The following is a 10,587-nucleotide window of genomic DNA, read 5'->3' as shown; positions in this document are numbered from 1 at the left end:
TCCATACACTTAGTTATTTTATTTACATCCATTTAAAACTAGAAATGAAAAGTGGACTGTGCACTTCTTTTGGTGCTAGAGAAATAGGCAATGATGATTGATTGATTGATAGTTTTAAAAATGAAACAAAAAAACCCCCCAAATCTGAGTATGTGTTCATTTCTAAATACACTGACATCCAAGAGCTGTTACAAACATGTTTCCTGAAGAGCACAGGTAAGACCAGCTTTGCGCTTTAACCTTGAGACCATGCGAGTCGGCTTTAACTGTGAAGTTGCTAGCATGGCTATGGGTTAGGTGGTGAGTGAACAGGCGGTGAAAACATGCATAATTACCCATTTGTAAATTATTGCTCTTGTCATGCATTAGTTTATGCATCCAATTATTGCACTATTTGTTCAAAGTGGTTTACGCATTAAAAAAAACAAAACACACTAATCCAACAGAAATAGCCCTCTGTGAATGAGAACATGATATTATACTTTCCCTTCCTTTTCCTACTCTGTAAAGACTTCAAGAAATTCAAACTCTTCATACATGGGCCAAAAAAAAAAAAAATAAATCCATCCAAAACCCTATAACAACAGATTATAGCTAACACTTTTGTAGGGTCGCCTATTCTGCATTACATACCGACTAGGTTTTCCCCTTCTTCTTGTACAGTTAATCACAAGTATGTCTTTTTGCATGCACACAGTCTGAATCATTGGACTACTTTTTCTTTAAAACTGAAAAATAGGGGGGAGAAAGAAAAAAAAAAAAAACCCACACCATCTTTAGTGGCTAAACCTGGCTTTCTTTACAGCTACAGCTTCTCCGACAGCCTGCAAGTAACTGAAGAGCCATCAAGACATCTGGGTGCCTTAATAAGGCTGCGCAGGGTCCTCATTACTTTGGATCTTGTGGCCTTCACCTTGTACAGGCAGCACGGGGTTTGCCATGAAAGCCAGGGGAGACGCGGCCACGAGGTGACATCTGCTCGAGGACCCGACTGCAGCTGCCCTCCCTCCCTCCCTGCCCCCCCTCGCCTGCCCTGGGGGCTGCCGGGGCACCTTGCGTGTGGGTGCAATAACAGAGGTGCCATTTTTTAGGAAGGCTTTGAAATGTAGAAGGAAATGTTTGCATTTTTTTTTCCTATGAATACATCATCTAATTATTATCTTTCAAGCTACAGTAAGTTGCATAGAGGCCTTACTACTATTTTTGTAGTTGCAAAATTGCAGTTAGTTTCTGAATAGCAGGCTTTCAGGTGCTGTGCGTGCATGTGCGGCAGGGCTGAGGGTATGCACTTGCATCAGCGCAGACTGAGGTTTCCACAGCACGCTGTCTGTGCAAAACTAATGCAGCAAAAAGCTGTGGCTAAGTCTTGGTCAAACTGGGAGAGAACAGTGGCTATGATTCCTTCATGCACCTGCCTATAAGTAATATATTTCTTTCTTCGTGTCCTCCCCCCTTCACAAAAAGGAGACCATATTGTTGACATGATTCTGATCTGTATCAAATATATATATATATATATAAATATATATATATAAAATACACACACACACACACACACACACACACACACACACAAATATCTATGTGCATATATGCAAACACACAACATCCAGTGCATGAATTACAAAAGAAATAATTACTCCTGGATTAATTGCGCATGCAATTTATGAGAAATCTGGAATTCTGTTTGTCTTTCTTTCCTTTCCTTTTGAAAGAGAGGTAAGAATCGTTTGGGCAGGGGGAGGGGAGAGATCGAAACCTTATTTCTACATCAATCAGCATGTCTTCTGTCAGCTCTCACTTTGGCCACTTTCCCAGCCACTTGCCTTGATGTAACAAAATATACCCAAATGTTGGTGCTGACCTTATTGTAGAGGTTCTTGGCCGAAGGTCAAAGTTCAACACCAGGTTGTCTATGTCCCCATCTAATGGCCAGCACCCCGTCCTGAGTCACCGCACTTTTCGATCATGGAAAGGAGGAGTAAGAAAAGGTTATTAATTGCTCCTAGCTATTTCTATAAATGGATGATGCAAAACATCATAGCTATACCTGGTTTTCTCTCTCATTCTTTCTCTGTATCTAAATTTTTATATACAGGTCTATTTGTGAGGTGCAAGAGTGAGCGTATTCAGATCTTGTCCTTCATTTGTGTACAGTTGGCGACATGGTATTTTGGGGTACGACAGCTAAACTGGACAGAGACACACATACCTTAGCAATGTAGGACTGTTGCATATTTGTTTCATTAGTATGCTTCATACAGTGAACACTCACTTTTGGAGGAAGGATGCTAAGAAGTGGCATGGTATGTGGTATTTTAAGAAGTGAAGAAAATTTTTTTTTCCTATGCCCATACATTAAACACCAGCCTTAAAAAAAAAAAAAACAACAGGTGTACTCTGTGAAGTTGGATACGTATTTCAGAAATTCTCCTGTACTCAAGGCCAACTTTTTTTCATTCTGGCTGTAATATGATTGCAGTTCACGAATGAAAAAGGAGTACTGACTTCGAAGTGAACACTGAGCATGACCCAATGCAGAAACTGGATGCAAATTATAACCTGTCATTAGCTGAAGTAGCATTGATCAGAAGAATCCACCAGAGTCATATTTTGTTTGGGGGACTGTGAAATGGGTTAAACAAGGTGTCAATATTACAAAAAAAAAAAAAAAAAAAAAAAAAAAAAAATTAGTTGTTTAAATTATTTTGTTTCTTTGTAGGAGAGTGAAATAAATATTTTGAACAATCCAATTTTACATACACTATATTAATAATTTGTGTTTTTTTTTTTAAATAACTATTCTACAAAATGTAACAACAAAGTAGTCACAGTCCAAGAAGTCACTCCAGAATAAAGCCTATTAGGTGGTAGTATGGTTATATTTGTACCGCAGCCAGTGGACAAACATTGAAGCTGAGAGAGTTTAGCTTAAATGTTGGATTATATAGTGGACATTGTTTTCACAGTAAATTTATCTGCTTTGTACTTGTTTGATTGACTGATATTTCTCTAATGATAAAAGTACCACAGGATGTTTTATTGTGGTATTTTACAACTCTGCAAAATTACAAAGCCTAAAGTTAACTTGCACAATGAACATCTGCTTTTTCTGATGACTGGGTCCTATGTTTTTATTTTGATCCTCAGTAGCACATCCTTTTTCTTTTCTTTCTTTCTTTTTTTTTTCTTTCTTTTTTTTCCCACTCAATTGTGTCAAATCTTGCTAATTTGAGATTGAGAGAGTTACTAAATTGTTCAGAACATCAAATGCTTGGGTGACTAGATACTGCAGCACAGGTATGAAACATCACATTTTTGTCTGATGACTGTAAAGCTGGTTGGCCACTTTGTGAAAATGCTGACACAAAGGGCTTTTCAAAGGCCCTCTGTAAGTTATCATAATAAATACATTCATTACTTTTATTCTGATTTGGTTATTACTGTACTTTTATGCGTGGTGTCCCAGCAAAGTGAAAATAAAAAACAAAACAAAACAAAAAAAAAAACCCCACAATTGCTAACATAAGAAGTTGCTTGTTACAAAAATTGACAACAAGGTGTTGGGAGATTACAGAGCTGAGGCTAAACCCAATGTTTTCATCCTGATCTGAACTTGCCAGAAAGGAGATGAAGTTTGCCTTTTGCAGCATTATGGGCTATCGCCAAAGCTCATAGATCTGGACCTAAACCTCACTACATATCAGGAAGAATTTGAACCAGATAAGCAAGAGTGATGCAGGGCCATGAGGCTTTTGAAAGCCACCAGGGCTTCTGAAGTAAGAAACCAACTAAATATGGTAGACGAGAGGGTTTATAGCTTATGATTTCATGTGCTATTTATGCCTGCTGGATTAAAGCACTCTAATATATGGCAAAAGAAGAGCAATTCCCAAGCTTCCAGGAATTAGCAGCTGCTGACGGCTAATGGGAAGCAGCGTGGAATTGCCAGACTTTGAAATTTATAGCAAAAAGTGCTGCCTATGAGCACTCTGTCTGCATGTCCCTCAGTTTATACCCATGTTCACTACCCTAGCGTCACCGAAGGTTATCGCGGATGCTGGGCTTTGGAGGGCTAGTGTGTGCGTGCTGGGGGCAGAGCTGGACCTCAACATAACTGGCAATTAAAATGAGCTGTATATATGATTTAAAAAAAAAAAAAAAAGACTAATTCAGAAGAATGTTACATGTACAAAAATATGACTTTCAACTCTGAAAATAAATAAGTTCCATTTATTAAGAGCTGGTGTCAATGCTGAACAAAATACACATCCTCCAGTAAAGAAACATGTTGGTGAACTGTTCTTGTTTTCTTTTTTTTCTTCTTTTTTTTTTTTGATTTACTAAAATACAAGTTGGACCTTTATTTTTTTGTAAATATATCATTTGTCTCCCTTAATTACATGTCCTTATAACTGTGACCATCATTCTCCTTTAAGCCAAAGACTGAGCAGATTTTTTTTTTTTTTTTTTTTTTTTTTTTTAATTCTTAGGAGTCTGGCCACATATGCAGCTTTTTTTTAAGGGAAAATACTTGACAATGAAAAAAAAAGAAAAATATATTCTTTCTAATAAATAAAAATAATTTAAAATGCTAGAGGCTATACATGACTAGTACTGATTGTGTTCATTTATAAATGAGATAGTTTCCAAAATACGTGGAAGCAATATTAAAGGCAGACAAACGAAGATCCGTCTACTTTATTTTCCCGTAACGCTCGCCCTTCGCAACTTCTCCACCAGTGGTTCAGCATGTAAGAGGAATAAATGTCACATCACCATTCATGAAGTTTGTCAGGCTTTAAAAAAATAGTTCTGGCCTCCAAGGAGTCAACATTCGTCTTCGACTTCTCTGATTGGCGGTATCAAGCTGCTTGTCGATTTGTACTGATTGATCTGGTTGGCCATGTGGGTGCTCATGGGCTTGATCTGAATGTTTCTGGGATAGGCATTATCCGGCTCATCTGTAAACCATTTCTTTTCTGCTAAGGAGCAAAATGGGTAGAGACAGAATAAGGAGGGGAAAACAAGAATTTTAGTTAGTGAAGTGCGCACACGCACACACACACACACCAAAAAAAGGGGGAGGGCAGCAGTCAGTAAAGTTCATAGAGAAAGGCAATCAATACAAGGTGACTTTGACTAATTACTAGCAGTAAAGTGCATTAGATTAGATAATACCTTTGAAAATACTTATCACAAAAGGAGGATGACATGTTTGCAGATCTGATAGTAAGGCATTCAAGAAAACTGGCAATTTGCTGGCTTGCTTGTTGAATGTGAGAGCTGTTTTACAAGCTCAGGTGAATGCCCTCTGCTTCATTTATCAAAAAAAAAAAAAAAAAAAAAAAACCAAGTAAAAGGCTAAACTGAGAAGCCAGAAGGGATAAGGGAGATGTGGAAAAGGGGATGTGCATCCATATACAGGTGTCTACCTAACGGGTTGGTGGCTTCTCTGAACCTTTCCAGCCCCAAGGAGGTCGGTGTCGCTGGCTCAGAAACCAGCCACGAGAACGTAAATAAGAATTTCCCGCAGCTAGGGCGAGAACAAGCAGGGCTCGCGCTGAGGGTGCCAGATGGCTGTGTTCCTGCCTGTGCTGGCCACTGCAGTGCTCCTTCGCAACCTGCCCACCGGCACGCCGCTCCGCTCCCCGGGCTGGGAAGGGCTCGGGCATGCAGCATACCTGCTGGTGCAGCTCCGTGTACCCAGCTCGCAAGCTAATCCTGAACAGATGCTAGCGGTACATGGCAGCAAGGCAAAGGCAGCACAGACTCGCAGGAAGCTCACCGGAGAAGCTGCTCCTTTGCTATCTTTGGGCAGTGTCAGCTCCCATGGACACAGGAAGAGTTTTCTGGTATCGACCTGGGGTGGGCTGGGAGCAGCGGGGGGGGGGGGGGAGTTGGGGATGCCGAGAGGCTGCAGGTCTGCAGCTGGTCCCTGCTTGCTTAAGGCTGTGACCACTGTACTGTGTTGTTCCTATACAGATGTTGGCAAAAAACTTCTTAAAATTCTTGTAAGAAAAAAACATGAAAAGAATGCTCTTCTAAAGCGCTGTAGAGAGCAACTACTGGTCTCATCTTTTAATTACAGATGCGTAGCTTTATGAGACGGCTCTGTTCAAAGACTTACAAACTCCTGTTCTTTGAGCGGCTTATGGTCATTGGATGCTTGTGCTTTGACAAGCATTTAAGAATGTGGGATGTCCATCCTCTCCCTCTGCCCTCTCCACCCCTATTTCTGGGGATGAGCACAAATGGGTCAAAGAGTGGGATTCTGCGGCTATGGCATTTTCATTATGTGCAAGGTTTAATGTATGCCACATCAGAGCCACTGGTCTTTCTTACTTTTATGCACCACTTCTCATCCCATGACTACATAACACAAACTACCACTTCTGCTCACCACCCAACTGCAGCTGTCTCTGGGCTGGAATGAGGGCAAAAGTGGAAGGAGTGCTCATTAAAAGAAATAAATAAAAAAAGCCAAAGCAAACCAAAATTCCACCCCAGAACCTGCACAAAAGCTGAGAAGGGGCAGCAGAGAAGAGTAACTGCAGGGCTAGAAAGAATGAAGGGCAAATATTTGGACATAGCTGCATAAAAATAAGAAACTAACTCTTTTGTTAGGGCCTCTAAAGCAGTGAGTTGATTTCCAGAATCACCAGACTTTCCAGTCACTTTGGTGAATATGAAATTTCGGCACTTTTACTTCAGATACGGGATTTAAGTATCTATGAGCAACCCACCCACAACAAACTTGAACCTAATTAAGGTTTAATCCGTTTATTTTATGGTGGATTAGATATCTGTGCTTATTCTTTTTAAAAATTTAAATTTAAAAAAGGAATAATAATTGTTATTAGGGGCCTATCACTGGAGGTAAGCAGAACTACTATATTTTTTTTCTGTCAATTTTAAAAATGTCTTTTTATTCTTTTTAAAATGTCCTCTCATTTGAAATTAGTGTAAATATTTCCCTTCCCCCTCGAAGTTGTCTGAGTCTGAACAATGTTCAATCTCCAATCTTTCTCTCTCTCTCCCCCCCCCCTTACCTATTATAATTAAGTTCCCTTTGATTTGAACAGATTGGACGATAGGAATTCATAATGTTACATCCTGCACACTGAAGCTAACTGATTAAGTGCTTTAAATTATTCTTCCTGACAGAATGATAAAGTTACAATCTGTTCAGAAATGATCTACAGCTTGCCAGACTCCTACTGCTTCTTTCTACATTCATTTATCTTTTTGTCAAGCAGTTAAAAAAAAAAGGCCTCAATTCCATAGATCTTTTAAAGTCATCAGAACATCTGAATTATTAATGAGACTTTAAGGGAATGGTTCCTGATGGGGGCTGGTTTAAGAAAGGTTGTAGGAAAAAAAGCCGGGAATGTGTACACATCAAAATAATTTCAGCTCCATTTAAAAAACCATTTAGTTCAAGTGTGACATATGAACCATTATGCATTTGTGGAAACCAATTTTATGTGATCTACGATTAAACTAACCTTTCAGAGAGGTGTAAAGTGTGATGGTTATCATGTTTTAAAAGCCTTGCAAGATCACATAAACAATTTCAAACTAACAGTTTTCTAATGGTTTGTGTTTAAAATGATTTTGAGGCAAGTTAAGCACTGTGTACTTTTATCTCTATCTTCTTTTTAACATATGCTGCACAAACTTTCCTTACAAACAGAACTTGGTGCAAGTTAATTCAATCTCAGAGCAAGGAAGGGGTCAGGGATGAACTGCAGTGTGTTCTCAGCAGCGAGTGAAAAGCATTTCCATCTGCCCTGCTTTCCCTGGAATTTGCAACACAAGGCGATTATTAATATGTTCGTCTTCACAGTAAAATCCATGTACGGGGAGTTATCTTTAAAAACAGACAACATCATGTCTCTTTTTTGTCTTTAGCTGAAATACAGAAACCTATTTATTTGCAGTTCTATTTTCCCCCCTGTTTAAATTTCTTTTGCTTTGTCAGTGCTGAAACCTTGGACCAGGCACCACCATCTCTTGTGTCAAATGCTTGGATCTAACTTCATACCCTTCCTGTCCCTCTTCTGCTGTTAAAATTGTGTTTGACCACAGAATGACAAATCTCACCTGAAAGTCCATCGCCCCCATACTTACCTTTGGAACGGGAGATTGGCGCTCCTCGTCTTTACTCCTGGCTGCTAATGTATCCTGCTCCCAGCTACATAAATGCCCTTCTTGAATCCCTTTTACACTTTTGATTTTTTTTTAAAATTCTCACAGTCTAACTTTCATGTCTTCCAAAATCAGCATACGCTTCTACCTATCTTAAGCAGACCACTTTCTCTTTCCTTTAAATCTATCCATAAAATCCTGTTTTAAGTCTTCATAAACTGGTTTATCCCCCAGTGTTTTCTATTGTTCTCTGTCATGTTCTGTCAGTCGCTCTCCCATTTGGCATATGCAGCTTGATCCCAACAACATATGTTTCTACGTTACAGTGAGAGTCTTAGAGCAGGCATAGTTTTCTATTTTATTTTCGCAAGAGCTGTTTAAGACAGCCCCTGATCTTCCTACACTATTTGATGGGTATGTTTTTGACAGCATCAGCTGAGAGCTGTTGGAACAGCTAAGTAACTTCAAGTATCAGGAAGTAGGAAACATTTACTTTCCTTTCAAACACTTATGTTTGTAATGGGCCATCACCACCCAGGTGGGAAATGATGATTATAAAGACTTCGTGTTTATATTAGAAATAAATAAATAAATATTAATATCTTGAATAAGAATGTTTCCTGCAGCATCAAAAGATATCAATAATTAAAAATAAAATGATCAAAATACATATTTCTTTCACTTGAAAAAGACTCTAGCAATTCTCTCAAACAGGTTTCTTCTTCCTCTGCTTTAAAATTGCTGTCATTAATTCTGTCCTGAAAAATCATATTCGAACAAACATCACTGTGAAACATCCGCTCTTCTGAGTAGAGACAAAGAATGCAGTAGGTAAACATAACAAAGACTTACTAAATGTGTCTTCTTATCATAAGCCCTGCTTTGGTTACAGATGTTTTAAAGCAGAAAATTTTTCTCTTGTGACACTTGCAATTTCAAATGAAGCTGTATGTATGTGTTTGTGTGTGCATGCGTGCACGCGTGCACACACACACACACACACACACACACACACGTGCACGCACACGCGGACACCAGGTAACTTGTTTAAAACTAAGCTTCAATTCTCACATTTTCTTCCTATACGAGAAATAAGCAATGCAAGTTTCTCCACCCACCTACTCCCCAATTATTTGTTTGGGAGATAAGTATTTTACATGTAGCAGGCAATAACTAATTTGCAGAGAGAGAGAGAGAAACTACTCTTTCCTTCTGTGAACATCTTCATTTTGCTCCAAGACAGCTGAAGTTTTGGGAGAAAAAAAAATGCTATTCTGGGCTTGCTCTTGATGATTTTTTTTGAACTACTTATGTCAATGGAAATTTCAGTGGAAAATGCCTGACTGTACCAGTTCAGTCCAGTGGGAACACATCTAGGGCTTTGGCTTTTGCCTGCAAGCTTGCTAGATATTAATTGGTGTCTATGCCCAGATCCACAAAGTTACTTAAAACCGTAGCCTTCATTGTAGGAACCACGCTGGACCTGCCATAAGTGGCAAGACTTCAATTTAAAGCACTGAAATGTCATCTGTTGCCATTGGTAACAGTATAGTTTTCATACTTTCAAAACTAACCAGCGTGTTTACTAAGATCATTTGACTCAGGTTAGGCTTAGGTTTCTGCACAAATGGGAGATCTCCCAGTATTTATCAACATAAAAAATGTCTGACAACATAACTGATTTAAATATCCCTCTACTTGTCATGACCAACACCCACAGTTTCATTAATATATCCTTATGAGAAAAATTTTCATCACTGCAATAAGCCATTTGGTCAATTTGACTATAGTTAGTAGTGAAAAATTGCACACAGTATAACTAAAAGTCAAAACCTTAAGTCTGTAGACTTAAGGACAGAAGACAGAGGAGAATTAGACATCAGTGTAGTCTGAAGAATTCAAATTTGCATCCCACAGGAGATATTTTTCTTCTGTTGCTTGCAAAGCAGACAAGTTATTTCTCTAATGTAGACTGTTTATATTTTTTCTGTTTGAGCTGCACAATTATACAAACACTTTATTTTTGGATATAATCATTATTATGTAATATATGACAAGTGGTTTCATATTAACACCCTTCCTTTCCTCAGCTAAAAGGAAAACAGATAAAACATTAATGGAAAAGCATTTTGGTGTCAAAGTCATTAACATTCTTCCAAAATGCACAACTGCTCTCAACTATCTTCAGTCAATACTGCCAATGTAAACACAAAAAGATGCTCATGAACATATACGGAGGGGAGGAGAAGGGAGGAAAGGAGTGGGGATGGGAATGAGGACTGGGAAATTAAAATAATGTCTGTATCAGGGTAGCACCTTGATTGAGCAGGAACCTGGGCAGTTACAAGAGGACACGTGCAATCAGAAAGGCAAGCAGATGAGAGAATAAAAAATAAAATAGGGTTGAGCAACAGCAGCAGCAGCAGCAGCAGCCAG

At 38.9% G+C, this 10,587-nt stretch overlaps 1 protein-coding gene across 19 annotated transcripts in view; it reads right to left on the bottom strand.

The window, feature by feature from the left end:
• Positions 1–4,455: 4,455 nt before the first annotated feature.
• The window catches only part of KCNMA1 (potassium calcium-activated channel subfamily M alpha 1), a 536,645-nt gene continuing 530,513 nt past the window's right edge, over positions 4,456–10,587 (bottom strand). For 10 of the 19 annotated variants that reach the window (XM_064513826.1, XM_026116842.2, XM_026116837.2 and 7 more), the window contains one exon: positions 4,456–4,985. In XM_064513826.1, coding sequence (XP_064369896.1) covers positions 4,831–4,985 — 155 coding nt within the window. In that variant the 3' untranslated portion in view covers positions 4,456–4,830. The remainder of the gene's footprint in view (positions 4,986–10,587) is intronic. The other 9 variants (XM_026116843.2, XM_026116855.2, XM_026116835.2 and 6 more) reach the window with 1 other exon arrangement.

This window comes from Dromaius novaehollandiae, chromosome 6 (assembly GCF_036370855.1).
Source record: "Dromaius novaehollandiae isolate bDroNov1 chromosome 6, bDroNov1.hap1, whole genome shotgun sequence".
Taxonomy (NCBI): Eukaryota; Metazoa; Chordata; class Aves; order Casuariiformes; family Dromaiidae; genus Dromaius; species Dromaius novaehollandiae.
This window is presented reverse-complemented; position numbering and strand designations above follow the sequence as displayed.